The sequence below is a fragment of the Mercenaria mercenaria genome, chromosome 13 (genome assembly GCF_021730395.1).
Source record: "Mercenaria mercenaria strain notata chromosome 13, MADL_Memer_1, whole genome shotgun sequence".
NCBI classification, from domain to species: Eukaryota; Metazoa; Mollusca; class Bivalvia; order Venerida; family Veneridae; genus Mercenaria; species Mercenaria mercenaria.
The window spans coordinates 79,032,687-79,051,918 of record NC_069373.1 but is presented as its reverse complement, the minus strand read 5'-3'; the positions used below and the strand labels follow the sequence as shown (position 1 = coordinate 79,051,918).

At 34.6% G+C, this 19,232-nt stretch overlaps 1 protein-coding gene across 4 annotated transcripts in view; it reads right to left on the bottom strand.

The window, feature by feature from the left end:
• The window catches only part of LOC123529004 (leucine-rich repeat-containing protein 74B-like), a 75,808-nt gene that overhangs the window by 46,793 nt on the left and 9,783 nt on the right, over positions 1-19,232 (bottom strand). For 3 of the 4 annotated variants that reach the window (XM_045309156.2, XM_045309158.2, XM_053522429.1), the window contains exons 2-7: positions 16,671-16,845; positions 15,413-15,569; positions 11,431-11,567; positions 10,536-10,736; positions 6,926-6,997; positions 639-710 (exon numbers count right to left, since the gene is read on the bottom strand). In XM_045309156.2, coding sequence (XP_045165091.2) covers positions 639-710; positions 6,926-6,997; positions 10,536-10,736; positions 11,431-11,567; positions 15,413-15,569; positions 16,671-16,830 — 799 coding nt within the window. In that variant the 5' untranslated portion in view covers positions 16,831-16,845. The remainder of the gene's footprint in view (positions 1-638; positions 711-6,925; positions 6,998-10,535; positions 10,737-11,430; positions 11,568-15,412; positions 15,570-16,670; positions 16,846-19,232) is intronic. The other variant, XM_053522430.1, reaches the window with a different exon arrangement.

Sequence of the window (19,232 nt, the reverse complement as noted above, 5' to 3'; positions counted from 1 at the left end):
GACTTGAGGATATCTGTTAAGGTGGTAACCTGGCTCTACCAGTTACCAGACGCACCAGCCCACTGCTTGTCAACTTCATTGAAGCTTCCTCACATAAAAGTTATTACACAAGTCTCTTTCATATTTGAATAAAATAATAAAGTGCCAGGTGAGTTGAATAAATTCAATGTGGAAAGACACAAAGTTAATATTTTTTTTATCACATATAAGCTTTTCCTGCTTAAACTTATCAAAATTTCTTCTTTCTTTACCTATTATTGACCAAGTAAATTCGACCAACGTCTCCTACCGGGTATACATAAAACGACATCAATGTCAAAGCTTTATTATACTAATGTACTACCAAATTTACATAATGGCTTTAAAGTAAAAGTATTTTACATCTCTAGTATTTCATTTCAAACCTACAAAGCTAAAAGGAAACACTAGTATGCTGGTCCCTTAAACTGCACCAAAATTTCAATATTTCATGTCAGTTCCTATCGTTTCATGACAGTTTGATCACACTAATTTCATTTATTCCAAAGAATCAAATTTTTACCAATACGAAAAATATTCTGTAACTCAAAAAGATCAAAATTTGAGAGAAAGGAAAATCAACACTTATAGTCCCTTTTACACTGACAACTTTAGAGTACCTTGTACTTCACATTGGTCCATATACATGACAGTGCCTGTAGGATCAAGTGGTCTCCCCTCTTTGATGTTTCCTGTAAATAAAAACAACATTCATATAGCCGAGAACATCTATTCTTCCTTATCAATCCATAAACTGACTGTACAAAGTTTCAATTGAATAGGATGGTTATTTTTCTGCAGTGTTCAAGTAATGCACACTAGACTACTGTTATTTCTCTACAATGATCAGGCAATGTATAATAAATCAAAGTTACTTCTCTGCAATGTTATGGTCCTGTACAGTAGATTAACATTATTTCTCTACAAAGTTCACATTATGCACAGCAGATTATCATTATTTCTCTACAATGTTACAGTTCTGCACAATAGTTTACCATCATTTCTTTACAATATTACGGTTTCCATAGTAGGTAACAGTCATTTCTCTACAATGTTACGGTTCTGCCCAGTAGATTACTGTTATTTCTCTACAATGTTACAGTTCTGCACAGTAGATTACCTTTATTTCTCTACAATGTTGCGGTTCTGCACAGAAGATAACCGTAATTTCTCTACAATGTTATGGTACTGCACAGTAGTTCACACATATTTGTTTAGATGAGTAACTGGCTGACCTAGCTGATTCTAGAGATTTTCACTCAGAACCAATAATACTGTCTATAGTGAATAAAGTTCAATGAAACACTGAGGTACAAACTATGAAATTTGTGCCTTAAAGAAAATGAAATGCAGAAATCGACAGATGGATTTGACTGGACATTTTACAGTCATATTTTTAATATGCACTTTCCATCTCACTTGACCAATGACCAGACAGTAACTCCAAGCGAAATTCCTCTAATATGATTTGTCAGCTAAGTTCAAGCTGCATCAAACAAAATAACAGTTGGCCAAATAATAAAATCACTTAATCATATTACATACAAAAACAATGTATATAAAGGCTGACACTATGCATAAAATTATATGAAGAAAACATGACTGCGGAAAACTGAACAATGACAATCTATAACAAATTTTCATATTTTATTTGAACATCAAAAGACAGGATATATACTTTATATACTAAGTCTAAACAAAACACATATCTAATATCATATATATCTGAGAACAGAACAATTTTCCACCTGTAAGGCAGTACCAGTATTATATATTTAATGTCATTTAGTGTTTGATTTCACTTAAACAATGTCTATTAACAAGGATCATGTACCTGAATTAAGTAAATTCCAAACCAAACCTATGGTATAAAAACGTGCTGAAATTTTACGTGAGTAAAGCAATTATAGTCGTTCATATAAATGTCTTGTAATTGCTTTCATTCTCACTGAAACCTAAGCCTATATTCTATTTGTTTCTAAGAAATTAAAAGCTTTGTCAATATGCTTCAATGTAAAAAAAAAAAAATCAGCAAATTACAGAGGAACCCAGGTTAAGTTTCAAAAGATGGCTTTTAAAACAAGACATTTTCATAAACATAACGCCTCCCATGCATGCACTTATCTAACTAATAATATCTCACTACATTCTGTATAAACTGATTCTCCTCATGTGATTATTTCTACTTTTGATTTGCATATTCCATACCCAGCTTTTTCATTGAATATTCTGTATACTTTCAGATAATTACGGTAGTCACCAGTTATGATATTCGACAATTCTTGTTCGATTTCATATTCTCTTTATTCTATATCGGCATTCTCCGTCGACTAATGCAGTTCATACGAAACAACAAGCTGGACAAATGCTGAAATCGCTAACCAAGAATACATTATCGTACATAAATTTCTGAATGTCATTATGGGATCACTACCTAAAGATACAATAGATCAATATTAAAAACAGGGGAGATAATTCAAACACTTTAGTGACTTTATGCTAAGAAATTCTGCTTTGATTCCAGTTTGTTGTCAGATCTACTTAAAACCTTTCAGAATTAATATATTAGCAAGTAAGCAACACATTCCGTGAATTTCATTTTTCATATTACTTTCATTCTGGTAGGGGTTGTGGGGAAACAAAATTTCCAACAGCGAAAAAATTAACGAAGGTTTCCTACTTTTGCTTTTAAAAATAAATTTAATGTACAAAGTGTAAAGTCCCTTGTAATTTGGAATAATGTACTATGTACTGGTTAAAATAATATCATTTTGTTAGAAATGCTGTTACAGAATATGTGAATCAAACACTAACATACAACTGACAAAAAATTAACGTAGGCGAGAAAATGATGTCTTAAATTTCCAACAAATAGACCGAGATATTTTATCTAATGTAAGTTCATCTATGTCAAAGTGCTCTCTATGACACAAATAAGGCATCTATAATTCTCATGCGGTCTGCATGCACTGAAGTCACTTTGAGTCTTATGCAGCATAGTGATTTACTTTCAGTTAAGTATTTCCGTAATTGGATTTTCAACTTAACTGCTTTCATGTACACATTACACATTCAGGTATTTCTTATTAATTACCCTTTATTTTCTGAGATACAGAGCCATTTCTTTCTATTTAAAGGTAAATGCAGGAAAAAACAAAATAATTCATTTTCAAGAAAAAAAATATTTTAATCGCTCAAAAAGTTTTTTTAAATGCTATACCTTACAAATTGGCTTATTTAAGAAATAATACATAGATGAAGCATGTTTTAATTAAAAGAAACATGATAAAGAGGTTGTTAAGTCTCACGAAATAATTTCATGAGTGTGCAACCCAAATATTATTCTGTATGGTATAGAACTGCTTTTGAGTAGGTAAAATGATTACAACACGTTAATCATACTTCTGAATTCAATTTAGATATCTCTTACATGAACAAAATAGCAGGTGACGAGAAATGGATCAGAAATGGAGGCACTATTGTCTGGTCCTACAGTATCAGAAAGTATCACATCAGCATGTCCATGAAACAGAACAGAATGATGTCACGTCAACATGTATTAATTAACATCATTTTTGTCCTACTGATTGAATTATTCTAACAACCTCAGTACTCCACCGCCATTTATAAAGAAAATGGAAAGGTCATACTAACAAAACACATACATGAATGTGTTAATGTGAACATCAGAAAGCTGCTCTCAGGAAAACCCAGTCAACAAATTTTCTTATAAGAAACAATATCAAAGCGTTTGTTTCAACGTAAATACCATCTATCAAAATATACAGAAAAAAACGAGCCATCAAATCAGTACAAATAAATAAAAATATAGTTTAAGATTGAAGTTTAGGCTTTATATCACAGTTATATCACGTTTATATGTTAATTCAAGTCAATTTAGAGAATTTTTCTTTTCCTTCTTGGCTACCACTTGCTAAATACAGACATTTCAACAGTACATCACAAAGCTTAAAGGACCCAAAGACACGCAATTAGCCACATCAAAATATATCACACAGAGGTAGTATACGTCAAACCCGAGAATTAATCCACAAAACAGACATGTTATTTCATCTGAAAGGCATACAAACACAATATATATCATTATGTTGTTACGAAAACCCTTAAATACTTATTTAGTTCACAATTTTTCATTAGAACTTAATAAAAAGTGATGATAAGAGCCTTCCAGTTCGAATGTTTAGGCTACTGACTTTGAATAATTTGCTCTCACCAATGTGTGTTCGAAACCCTACAAGGGATGTAAAATTCTTTCACTAGGGAAAGCCATCTCACTGGCTTATAGTAGGTCCATACCAAACCACCTGACCTAAAGTCATTGAAGTTTACTGAATAAATCTGTAGCCTGTTTCCTTGGTACACCTATAGCCTGTTTCCAATGTACAAATACAGTCTTCCTGGGTAAAACCAGTACCTGTCTTGCAGAATTACGAGGTGTGGAGTTTGAAACAATGATAGCTATGCAGAGTATCAGTCTTCTTTGTTTCTTTCAATAAACTTAACTTGGACCCCTAGTGTTCTAAAACATTTTTAACAGAACAGGAAACACTGACGACAATTTTTTGAAAGTATAGTTTGGACTGATGTGTCTCCTGTATTGGCAAGACAGTCATTGACTTGCAGTCTTAGGAACCAAAATAAATATGTGCAGCAAACCTGCTCCGTATCACAATATATTTTCTTCAATTACTATAATTCACAAATTACATCGGCATGCACATTCCAAGAGTAATATAATTCTGCGTACCGGTATGTAATATTTCCAAATATGGTTTATCTAACAAACCTAATAAAAGAACTGATCGGAATATTATTAATACATTTCTTTCGTAAAATCGTAACTTCGAAGTGATGTGGGGAATGTGTTAAAACTGACAATATTTGAAGATGTACCTAGGAAACTATCTCTGTACTTCTGTCTTTTAGGTTAGGCCAAACAAAAACTACCCGTGTTAAGCATTAACCAATCAACCCTAAAATTTGAGCCCCAACCCTCTTCTTGAATTCTAGGGATATCATAGAAACATTTGTTAAACTTTACTTTTTATAAGTTAGATTAATAGCTATCTTCACTTTTCAGGACACTTTCTCCTCAGAATGAAAAGAAAAAGAAAACAAGAGGGTCATGATGTCCCCGGATCGCTCACCTGAGTAATATGAGCTACATGTTTCAAATGTCAATCTGATGATAAAATATTAAGAAAGTCAGTAGGTCACATTCATGGTCAATGAAATTCAGTTTTACGATTTGTGTGTAAAACTGTGTATGTCATCAAAATTTCAAGGCTGTATCTTCAAAAAACAAGAAAATAGGTCAGTAGGTCAAGGTCACAGTCCAGTGACATCATATTACTTGGGATAATCAGGTAATTATAATTAAACAGTCTTGGAAATAGGATCAGATGATTTTTAAGTATTTTTCCTATATAACTCACATAATAACTAAGTGACCCCAGGGCAGGGGCTCTTTTAACCCCAGGGGCATAATTTGAATAATTTTGGTAGAGGACTACTAGACAATGCATCGAACCAAATATCAAAAGCCTAGGTCGTATGGTTTCAGACAAGAAGATTTTTAAAGCTTTTTCCTATACAAGTCTATATAAAACTTGGGACCCCCAGGGCAGAGCCTCTTTTCACCCAAGGGGTACAATTTGAACAATTTTGGTTGAGGACCATAAGACAATGCTACAAACCAAATATCAAAGGCCTAAGTGTTGTGGTTTCAGACAAGAAGATTTTTAAACTTTTTTTCCTATACAAGTCTATTTAAAACTTGGGACCTCCGGGGCGGGGCCATTGTTGACCCTAGGGGTATAATCTTGTTAGAGGACCACTAGATGATGCTACATACCAAATATCAAAGCCCTAGGCCATGTGGTTTTGTACAAGAAGATTTTCAAAGATTTCTCTATTAACTGTATATAAACCATGTGACCCCCGGGGCGGGGCCATATTTGATCTTAGGGGGATAATTTGAACAATTTTGGTAGAGGACCACTAGATGATGCTACAGACCAGATATCAAAGCCCTAGGCAGTGTGGTTTTGGACAAGAAGATTTTTAAAGTTTTTCCTTTCGGTTGCCATGGCAACCAGAGTTCTGCATGGAATTCAATTCTTTCAACAATTTTGAAAGGGGGCCACCCAAGGATCATTCCTGTGAAGTTTGGTGTAATTCTGCCCAGTGGTTTTCAAGAAGATTTTTTTAGAAATTGTTGAAGGAAGATCCATTGAAAAGTATGGCCTCTAGAGAGGTCAAAAGGTTTATCTATTTTTAGACCTACTGACCTAGTTTTGGACCGCACGTGACCCAGTTTCGAATTTGACTTAGATATCATCAAGATGAACATTCTGACCAACTTTCATAATGATCCCATGAAAAATGTGACCTCTAGAGTGGTCACAAGCAAAAGTTTACGGATGCACCGACAGACGACGGATGCTGCGTGATCACAAAAGCTCACCTTGTCACTTTGTGACAGGTGAGCTAAAAACAAAATGAAAAAAAACAAAACTCCCAATCCACCTAACTACCTACCGTAGTTTGGAGGGTCAAGCAACCCTAAACAAGAGTAATTTTTATTTGGCCTAATTCAAGATCTATTCACTTTTTTCATTCTAGTTTTGAAAAAGTGCCAGTCTCTTTGTTTGCCTCTTTTTTATTTTCTTAATGGAGATTCTTGATTCAGTATATTGACTAAAGAGAGTGTGAATCAAAACAGATAAGATATTATGTTGTATAGAAACAATATAAAAGTATATGTTAAAATGGTCAGTTTGACTCTATGTACTGGAACTTTTTGGACTGTAACTTTTTCGACTAGAAGTATATTTTATCTGGTATGTTAGATAAATTCTCACATCATTCAAACACAAGTGATCACCCTTCTTTGTGAGCCGTGTTCTCTTCCTCCACTGCCGTACTCTTTTCTCCTTCTCATAAACTTCCTTCAGGCCTAAATAGTTCCATCAACACCATGGTAAAAGTGTTACATAAAACAAATTGACCGTATCAAAAATAACCTAAATGTCATGGTTTTTCGCCAAAACAACTATTTCATAAGGGGATATGAATTCATGGATTTCAACTTTCAAATACAAAGAATGGGTATTTTACACAAGTTAGTGGATCGATTCAACCTTGAAATCCATGAAAGTTAGTGCCACATGAGTACCCATAATTCCACAGTAATCAGTGTTCCTTAATATGGTTGATATTAAAACATTCAAAATTTGCCATCATACATGCTCAATACTAAAATAAATAATAAACTACAAACTGCATGTACCAACAATATATGAAATCTCAAAAATTGTTATCTAAACAAAGGCTATTTATTTTTCACATTCTGTTATCACAATCAAGTAAGCCAAAATTGTGACCATTTGCCTTTTGTGAAGAGACAGCTATGGTAAGCATTGTACTTAAGCTATGGTCAACATTTTAATTTTTTGACTATAGCAAAGCAAGCCATGTAAGAAAAATTATGTGAATATTGCTTCGACATAAGTATAATGTTCAAATACTGCCATTTAGTTAGGTCAATATGAAAATTTATTGGCCTGGAAAATGTTCAACCAAGCTAGATGTGTTTTTTTTTCTTTTTCACAATGAACATTTCAACAGTATCCAAATAGACAAAAGAAGATCTGGCAAGGTGACAATCCCTTGTCTTGTGCTCACCCTACTCAGAAAACTGTGTGGGTTTTGTTAAAGAAAATTTACATTTTAGTAATACATTTTCTAAAACCAAAACTTAAATATGAATGAAAAATCAAAAACTATTTCTGGCATTTATTCAGCCTTTGTAGGAGAATAAATGAAGCAAGCATGATGAGGCTCCCCTCCTACACATCCTGTGAACGTAATTAGTACTGCCATATTTGCTTGAAATAATTTGCCTGTTTAGTGCCAATAAATTAGCATGAGACAAATGCAATTGTCTGCCTACATACTATCCTAATTAATACTATGCATGTGAGGAAGCTATAAAATTTCATTTAGAACGTGTTTTCATCACATTTGTTAACAAGAGCTGTCGGATGACAGCGCGCTTGACTATTCGAAGAATTGATTGAAGAATGGGGTCAAAATATTCAGACAAAAGAAAAAACAAGAGGGCCATCATGGCCCTATATCGCTCACCTGTTATCATTGCACTTGAGGACAAGAAGGTCCTCAGAAAAAATATCTAAGTCCAAAGGACAGTAACAACAAAGGGAAGAAATTTAACCAAAAAGAAAAAATAAATTCTTACAAGGTACAGATATGTCAAAATAAATCTACAAATTGGAGGTACCATCCATGTTGTACCACAGAAAAGTGGTCTCGGTTTTTCCCTCTGGCCAATAATAAAAAAGTTACTAAAAATAAGCTATTTATAGTAACGTAAAAGGGAAGTAATTAAAAAAAAAATATTGTAAGTGAAGAAAAGAAGGATCTGCCAAATAAATCTGTTATCATAAATGAAATTTCAGATCAGTATCTTCCATTAGTTACGGAGATATACCCATTTTAATTTGAATTAAAGGGAGGTAATTTGACATAAAATCAGTCCATAGTTATCTACCCTGATTGGCTCAGTCCAACTAATGACAATAATGAAATTTCAAATAAGTACTATAAGTACTTACTGATATAAATCCATTTTGATTACAATCAGGGGAGGTAATCAGATATAAAATAACTCTGAACCTACGCTTGGATCTGATTTGTCATGGAATCCAAGAATTATTGTTGTTGAAGTTATTTTGGAAGTTTGTATCAAATAAAACCATAAATGAAGTCTCTATATGGCTGCAAAAGCCAAAATAGCCAATTTTGGACCATTAAGGGGCCATAACTCTGGAACCCATGAAGAAATCTGGCCAGTTCAAGAAAGGAACCAAGATCTTGTGGTGATACAAGTTGTGTGCAAGTTTGGTTAAAATCGAATCATAAATCAAGCTGCTATTGTGCAGACAAGGTCAAAATAGCTAATTTTGGCCCTTTCAGGGGCCATAACTCTGGAACCCATGATGGGATCTGGCCAGTTCAAGAAAGGAACCAAGATCTTATGGTGATACAAGTTGTGTGCCAGTTTGGTAAAAATCAAATCATAAATAAAGCTGCTACTGTGCATACAAGGTCAAAATAGCTAATTTTGGCCCTTTCAGGGGCCATAACTCTGGAACCCATAATGGAATCTGGCCAGTTCAAGAAAGGAATCGAAATCTTATGGTGATACAAGTTGTGTGCAAGTTTGGTTAAAATAAAATCATAAATGAAACCTCTATCGTGCAGACAAGAAATTGTGGATGGATGACGGACGGACGACGGCCGAAGGGCGATCACAAAAGCTCACCCTGTCACTATGTGACAGGTGAGCTAAAAAGATTAGACAAACAATGTTCCTTATTTGTGGATTTCGATAAGTCCTGCACTAAATGGCAACGTGTGAACCAATTTCAAAGTCCAATAAAGGGCCATAATTCAGCCAAAATAGTTGTCAAAGTTATGTACTCTTGCCTACAGATTGAAATCATGATGATAAACAAGTGCTCAAAGATTAAAAGCAATATGTCAAATGGTTTTGACAAAATGTGGACTTGTATGAAAACAGAACAAATTTCCAAGTCCTAAAAGGGCCATAATTCAGCCAAAATACATGACAGAGTTATGTACTCTTTCCTACAGATAGAGACTATTATACTGAACATGTAATAAAAGTTTCAAAGCCATATGTCAAACACTTTACACAAAATATTAACTGGTACGAAAAACCTTACCCAGATTTCTAAGTCAAAAGGGGCCATAATTCAGCCAAAATCCCTGATAGAGTTATGTACTCTTGCCTATAGCTGGACATGGTGATGGTAAACAGGTGTTGAAAGTTTCAAAGTTTTATCTCAAAAGACTTTGTCAAAATATGAACTGGTACAAAAAACTTAACCCAGATTTCTAAGTCAAAAGGGGCCATAATTCAGCCAAAATCCTTGATGAAGTTATGTACTCTTGCTTATAACTGGACATGGTGATGGTAAACAGGTGTTGAAAATTTCAAAGCTTTATCTCAAAAGAGTGTCAAAATATGAACTGGTACAAAAAAACTTATCCAAGATTTCTATGTCAAAAAGGGCTATAATTCAGCCAAAATCCTTGATGGAGTTATGTGCTCTTGCCTGTAAATGGTCATGGTGATGGTAAACAAGTGTTGAAAGTTTCAAAGCTTTATCTCAAAAGACTTTGTCAAAATGTGGACTGGTACGAAAAACTTAACCAAGGTGTGACGCCGACGCTGACACATGCCGACGCCGACGCCGTGGTGAGTAGGATAGCTCTACTTATTCTTCGAATAGTCGAGCTAAAAATTACTGAAGCTATAGAATGAGGAAAGAAAATCCTGTATTTAAATGCTTACATAAGTTAGGAAATCAGTGGAGAGGCAGCTTCTATTGACAGAGAAGCCATTGAGTGGCGTGTCAACGAAACTACAGTTTGACTGTCAAACCTACTTTTAACATAATCCTCTATATCAATATCAGTGTCGTATTCATCCGAGTCCTGTGGGGATCCTTCAACCCATGTGTCAAACGAAGGATGTTTTTTCAGCGTACGTTTTGGTGGCTCTGGTTTTTCCACAGGCTCTTGTTCACTGATTTCTGTAATGGCCTCAGCGATTGTAACAGCCCACTTGTCCGCTGAATGTCTCGATTCTACAACAGATTTATTTTCATTTGCATTATCATGATACTTTAAGGTATTGCATCCATTATCAGAATTTCCTTGCAATTATGCATTCACTTACGGGTTTTTAGCAGTCTTCAGCCATAACTGTAGCTCATACAAGCATACAGTTTTCTGGGTAACAACCAGAGAATGCCAAAGAAATAGCAAACAAAGAATAAGCAAAGTAAATTTTCAACAATCATTGCATGTCAACTACCTTAGTGTTAATACTGTCACTGGAAGGAATGATATACAGTGCAATATCTGTGCAGGAACACAGCAGCGATTATGCACAAATGTCAGCAACAATAAACCATTTACTAAATGTTTTTGTACATGTTTAAAAGATGTAATTGTGTCCATCTGATTTCTTTTTACCTTTTTCACTGAGAAAAAAGTGTAGAATTTAGAAATCATTTAACAATGTCCTATCACTATGAAATATATTTGGACTCATACCAATCTGAAAAACATATACTATGTTTGTTTACAGGCTGTTCTTCTTGAGAGGAAAAATAACTAAGAAAATGGTGAATGGAAAATGAAAATGTTCACCTTGGAAGGGTGGTATTTACTATTGAAATGTAACATTATCAAAGTTAAACTATATCATACATTATGAAATGATTTCTATAGCCTTAACGTGAGCCCATGTATTCAAGTAATAGGACTGATTTATACCTGGAGAGAAGCACTTTGCATGACGATCTAACGACCTTCCACTATCCGGGGTACTTGTATCGAAGCCCTTCTTGTTGGCTAGACCCACGGCAGTTATAAGGGAACTTCCCTCGGAAGATACACTGGTTGTTGGTGATCTATACAAAAACAGGTAAATTCAGAAAAAGTTCTCTGTTTAATACATGTACTTAAGAAACTGGACAGGCTGTGGCTCTAGGGTTCTGCGTTTGTCACCACTAAGTGAACGTTTTAAATAATGTCAACATCACCTATGATGACATGTTGCAACATTAAAATCAATTTATCATTTTATCATTGCAGAAACTGGTTGATTTGTTTATCTTTTAATGGTGTAACATCTTAAATGGATATTCAACATTCTTATCTGTTGGCAACAACCGAATAAAATAAACCCAAATATGAGCTTCATGTGCGGTAGTCATGCCTCATTTAGCACAGACAAATTAACACCTTAATACCTTTATTTACTATGCATATTTCAAAAAGATATGTAAATATGAAAATCTTTTTGGATCAAATTATCAAAATGCATCAATGGAACGTTTCTAAAGTTCTTCAGTGTACATAAGATTGCTAAAAATATGTCATGAAATTATTATAACAAACATCTAAAATAGCAAAATAAACCTTAAATCCTAATCAATCACTTTTTTCCTTATTAAGACAACCAGCATATTCTCTAATCATGCACATTTTAATATGTGATTATACATTCAAATCACATACTCAAAGAAGGTCTATCTGACAAAGGCTATATATGAATTAGCAAATATTTCATGTAAACCAACAGCACATCTTTCCTCAATATAACTGATAAAAGGTCAGGTTTTTTTTTATTAAATCTTATTAGGGTCTTCAGGGTAAACTTCATTAACAGCACTCTCAAATATTTGAAAGAACAATACATCCTTATATAAAACAAGAGTGCCAGAATGTCACAATATACGCCCGTCACAGCAACTTTCTTTACTCTAGCACCTGTATTTGCAGATGTAATTTTAATTTTGTGGTTGTTTAGTAATCATTGTAATTCTTTTGTTTTTCTAAGTCCACAAAAAAACTCCTTACCAGGTAGAGATACTTTAAAATACACCTAAAATCAGAAAGTAACAACTATGTTGTACCACAGAAAAGTGGTCTTGGTTTTTCCCTACAGTCAATTATAAAAAAGTTACAATATAAGTTATTTATAGTAACAACTAAGGGAAGTTAATCTTAACAAAAAAAAAAAAAAAAAAAAAAAAAAAATCCCCCCAAAAAAATTGTAAGTCCACACAAAAATCCTTACCAGGCAGAGATTGGTCAAAATACACCTCAAAATTGGAGGTAACATGCATGTTGTACTACAGAAAAGTGGTCTCAATTTTTCCCTACGTCTAGTAATGAAAAAGTTACAATATAAGCTATTTATAGTAACAACAAAGGGAAGTAATTCTAAAGAAGGGAACTGTGCATGACACTTCGTCTCATGATGGTGTATAATTGTGCCAAGTTACATCAAAATCCCTCTATGCATGAAGAAGAAATGCTTCGGACAGTCATTCTTGTATCTGACCTTTGGCCTCTAAGTGTGACCTTGACCTTAGACCTAGGGACCTGGTTTTTGCGCATGACACTCCGTCTTGTGGTGGTGAACATTTGTGCCAAGTTATATCAAAATCCCTCCATGCATGAAGAAGAAATGCTCCGGACAAAGTTTTCATTCTTGTATCCTTTGACCTCTAAGTGTGACCTTGACCTTAGACCTAGGGACCTGGTTCTTGCGCATGACACTCCGTCTCATGATGATGAACAATTGTGCCAACTTTTATCAAAATCCCTCTATGCATGAAGAAGATATGCTCCGGACAAAGTTTTCATTCTTGTATCCTTTGACCTCTAAGTGTGACCTTGACCTTAGACCTAGGGACCTGGTTCTTGCGCATGACACTCCGTCTCATGATGATAAACAATTGTGCCAACTTTCATCAAAATCCCTCTATGCATGAAGAAGATATGCTCTGGACAAAGTCATACTTGAATTTGACCTTTGACCTCTAAGTGTGACCTTGACCTTAGACCTAGGGACCTGGTTCTTGCGCATGACACTCCGTCTCATGATGGTGAACAACTGTGCCAAGTTTCATCAAAATCCCTCCATACATGTAGAAGACATGCTCCGGACAAGGTCTGTGGACGCCGCCCGCCCGCCAGGGGCGTTCCCATAATACGTCCCGTTTTTCAAACGGGCGTATAACAATTAAGCTTGCATTCAACAGCTTTACCATAATTAGGTACAAAGAGTCATACCATACCCACTAAAGAATACTTTACCCCTTGAACAGATCAAATTTGGCTTATCATGGAAAGTAATATTTGCCTTGAAAGGAGTTTAAATAAATGAGTATTAATAACTGGATCTTTTTAAAATTTTATTTCTAAGTTACATAAACATGACATTTTGGCATCATTCCAATTTTCAACTATTTTTAGTAACTGATGTTACTATATTGAGAAACAATTGTCATACACATGACGGCTTATAAGTGTACCTTAGTTATGAAATTTGTATATTTATTATCCTGATAAAGACTACTGATTAGTTGAAACTAGTAGATTAGACATTAAAATTGTTAATATTTAACCGGTATTTTTGACATGTTGTCACTCTTCCTGGTCTTTATTATTGTTAAATAGAGTATAAAGTATAAAGTGAACTACTTTAGGTAACTTAACACTAGCGTGTCAATTTCATCATTTCATTTTTTAACTTAAAATGCAGCCAGTATGTCCTATGTCGCATTTTATAGGAGAGATTTGTATACAAATCTGTAGCATTTTCTATTTTTAGAACTGTTAAGACATTGATCGGTTGGGCAGACGCTGAACATTCATGTTTTTTTTTGGTAAAAAGTGATGTTTTTCTAACAGCCTAAACTTTTTTGAAACACAAATTATATAAATATTAATTTTTTGATCAATGGAAAGCTTATAAAACAATAATTTATTAATTAATTTTAATTATTATTTCGAAATTATTATTATTATTTTTATACCAGATTTATATAGCGCCCTGTTCAAAGGCGCTTTACAGCAACTGCAGCCACACAGGGCGCGAAATCATCCTCTGCTAGTACAGACACAGAGCCATCTGACCAGAGGGACAGAGTGAGATAAAGCCCCCAGAACAGATAGAGAGAAATCCTTTTTAGATACAGATATGTCCAGCTAACTTAGCCTAGCTCTTTGCGAATACAGTCTGGTTCTTGAACGTGCCCGGTGTATAGCACCGATACATGAGAAGCCCTCTTTCCTAGGAAGAACCAGTACAGGCCTCTAAGTTAGGTGGGAGACACTCAAGAGTATCTCAGAAATTTTCAGTGCCTGGACCGGGATTCAAACCCCGGACCTCTGGATTGACAGTCAAGCGTGTTACCACTAGACCACTGGCCCACCTGGGATTAATTACAAATGATTAACTTACAGTGTTTTCCCGAAAGTTTTGAACATTACTATGCCACTATTTATAAAATTAAATGTCATTTAAAACAGTTATTCATTTAAAAAAGATATTTGAATACGAAAATATGAAAATTGTATGTATTTCAAAACTTTTTAAATTTTGCAAAATCCATAAATGAGTGAAAAAGTTATTAAAATTTAAAAATTCTGATCCCATACACAAACGGTGTAAAACCATTGTTTTTGCCACCCACCAGATAAACAAATGTTTAATGAGTGATGTCACGGTGATCTCTCCTATATGACAATCTTACAATGAATTCTAAGAGAAAATCTCTAAAATACACTGACTTTTATCATTTATTTGTAAAATTAAAAAGATACAAAATCTGTAATTTTGAGATAATTCCTTAATTATAAGCCTGGTACTTCAAGTCATGAGTAAATAAACATATATTTACATGTATCAATATTTACAAATGGCACGATAATAGTAAAGGGAAGTAACTCATTTCATTACCTGGCTGGAGGCCTGAGATGAGGTTTCCTGAGGGTCTGTCTTGACACTTTTCTCTGGTTTGGCAGTGGTGCTTTTAAAGCCTTGGGCTGGGCTGACCAGGGCCTAATACCTCTTGGTTTGGAGGGCAGGACTCTAGATGGCAAGTCTAGGCTTGGACCTGAATTATTACCAAAAATAACAGACATTCATGTAAAACTTAAAACTGTTTGTTTTTTTCATTCTTAGTAGTTGCAAAGGAGGTATAGACTCATTTCCAGACATTGATTTCTGTGTATTTCTTGTTTGTTTTGTTGGGTTTAACATCCCACTGACAATTACAGGTCATATGGCCACCTTCAAGCTTTTCATGATGGAGGAAGACCCCAGGTGCCCAACGGAACATTATTTCAAGCACAGACAGGCACCTGGATAGAACCACAGATCTTTGGCAAGCCAGCTAGATGGCTTCCTCACATGACAGAATTCTAAATCCAAAGTAAAGTTTCAAACCCACAGAGGTGAGAGGTCACTGATTTAAAGTCAGTGACTGACCTTAACGACTTGGTCACGGAGGCACCTAATTTCCATTTAATTCATACCATATATTACTCATTTCATACAAGAAAAACTAAACTGTTAACTTCACTATACAAAATAGATTTAAAATGGGTGTATACAATCCAAGAATACACAAAGGAGAAAAGAAACATGTCAAACTTACTCATTTTAATTTCAGCTAAAGAAAAAATGAAAATTAAATAAACTTGAAAAGTTTTTTATAATTTCATAATTTAAAGGTGAATGGAAAAATTGTTTACAAATCGCGGGCTTAGCGCAAAACGGTTGTAACTCCTTCTTTATTTCATATCAGTTACAACCGTTTTGCGCTAAGCCCGCGAAATGAACATAAAAGAAACAATATTCTATATTTTTCCTCACAATACATAAAAATTGATTTAATTTTCTAGATATAATGTCTATGCTTATGTAGTATTCAGACTGAAACGTCATTTAGCATTTCAAATTATAAATAGAAAACTTTTCTCTGTTTTTATTTCACCCCTTATCTGTCTGTATTTCTTGTTATCATTTTGTCAATACTTTGTTTATCTTTATAATAGATTGTCTATACCTTTCCTATCTGTTTAACATTTGTCAATATATTGTATAGACTTAAACTATCTAGATAATCCCAACCTTTACAAACACATCAATAACATAAGGAAATTCTGTGATAAAGCCTTAGTAATCAATGACCTAATATAAAAAGAAATGTAACCTTTTGCAGAATAAGGTCGGATATGTGTTCCTCGCCTGTCTTCGTAATCATCTTGTTCTGAACTTTCCTCTACGGCATCCTGTGTCGGAAGTCGGAAGACGACACCAAGTGTTGGAGAAGCTGACAGTTCAGTATCAGGAAACTCTACTGTTGGCTCCATGCTACTTTACTTTATCTGAAAAATTAATGTTATACAGTTAAATCTTAATTTCATCTCTAAAAGATTTGTGAATTGTACCAGTATTTTGGCTAAAACCGTGATATATTATGACCCCAATATCAATGAGTTTACACTAGTGTTCAAACAATATAACTGAATTCAATGTTGAAACAATTTGCATGAGTTCACTGGTGTAAGTGTAATTTTTCGTAACTTTCTGAAGCTGAAAGGGGTCACTTACTGCATCTTTACATATAAGTACCATTTTCCACCACACCTACTATGAAATAAAACATTTTTGTGAGTGATCTGTTTTCCCTACATCAGCCAATTGATCACACTGGCCATAGCTTTCGCAGAAGCGGTGGTTCCAACGCAGTGGCGGTGGAGGATTCGTCACAGAAGCGGTGGAGAAATATGGCCGATTGACTATATTTACGCTTTCATCGGTACTTTTTCTAACAAGTGTTTCACGTTTGACTGAAAACAACCAGTGAGACAGGAGCCCACATGTGTATTCTTCCAGCCACAAACACTTGTTCAGTGCAATTCTTTGTCATTAATGTAAACACTTCTGTACAGTTTGACGAGGGACTGCCGTTTTTGTAGAATTTATATCAGAAATGGTAAAATCTTGTACAAAACAACCCCTGAGCACGTTTGCATCAAAATGTAAGTCTGACACTGTCAAGCAAAAACGTTTTCTCCATAATCGGCGATTTTTCATTGCAAGCATACAAAATGATCAACCAAAAATCATTCCAACGCAGTGTGCGGTGAGTACAGTTGCAACGCATTACGGTGGATCTTGTTTCTTAAATGTTCGCTTTTGTCTTTAAATTGGAGTAAAAAGCATTTTCCCAGAATTTTGATTGGGTAGGGCCATGAAATCACTTTGACATTAGATAGCAGCAGAAACTGAAAGTGTAGAATAAATATGACATCGATTTGCACATCCGTAAATACATAATATCAAGTGACAATATTAATTTTCTAATTTGATCACATGCGACTTCTGCATCGTATAATAAACTAACTTGACTAAATACAATTACTAATATGTAGCATACCTTAACAAAATGCCATTGAGCGGCTGTGTTACTGGAGTTAAGACTTTTTACAAGTAGGCTAATTTACCTCTTCTTCAACAATATGATCCTTTTATTTTTAGATGTTCACCACAGAATCTCAAAGTGTCAAGGAAAAAGTTTAGATTTTTTCTTAGTGATAAGATGAGGTTATTTGACTGTCCTACGTCCGTCGTCCGTCAGTCGTCTGTCTGTCCGTCGTCCGTCCACAATTTCTTTTGAACACTATAGAGACCTGATTTTCAACAGATTTTAATTCCTGAAGGAGCCAAATGTTCACCTTATGAACATGATGGCAGTGACATTTTACTTTCGACTTTAACTACATTTACACACAAATTAAATCACAATAAGATCTCGGTTCCTACAGAAAACCAGCTAGATTCCATCATATGTTCAAGAGATACAATCTGACTAAAGTACTTGATTTTCTAAACGAAGATCTGAGAACAATCCATTCACATTCGTCTTCTGTATGTTTTAAATTTCTAATATTGCTATTTTTATTTTCGCAAATCTATTTCTATTTTAACCAATCTGACGACTTGTTCGAATGTCAGAGTAAGAAAAATTTGCAGTCAGTCCAAGGTACGAACCCGGGACCCTCACTAACAGAGCAAGTGCCCTACCGACTGAGATAACCGGCTATCCGACCTCTTACGACATAAGAATTGTAGATATCAAAAACCAAGGCTTTTTTTAAGCTTGCAGAATGTTGTAACTTAGCTTTTGATTGGCTAGCGGAAAGGTCGTCAGAACGAGGTTATCAATAGCTCTTGTTCAGATCCTAAGCATAGCGTAATAGGATATGTACTTTAGTCAGATTGCAAGAGATACTAACCCTGAAAGAGGCAAATTTTCTATTCTGGCCCTCTGTCATATAAGGTTTCATTTATGCTTGGATTTGATACAAACTTGCATATGTGTGCTCAATCACTTAATCGCGCTACGTGACTTAAATCTGAGCCCGAAAGTGAAAGTGGAAACGTAAACAAAAATAATAAATCAGGGTGTTAGTTTATTATTCAATATATTGTGTTAATATCATGTACATCGTTCTAAACCTATTTGAAAGTGCTAGCTCCGGTACTACAATTGTCCCACCAAAACCTTCTCGTTTTAACACTATTCGTGTTCAACCATTTTCGACAGTATGAGATCAATGTGCAAGTCAACTGAACAGGAATAGCATTAAAACGAAAAGCTTTTGGTGGGGAAATCGCGGGGATAGCACTTTCAAATAGGTTTCGAATCATATGCACGATATAAACACAATATATAGATTAAAAAATTTACGCCCTGATTTTCAATTTT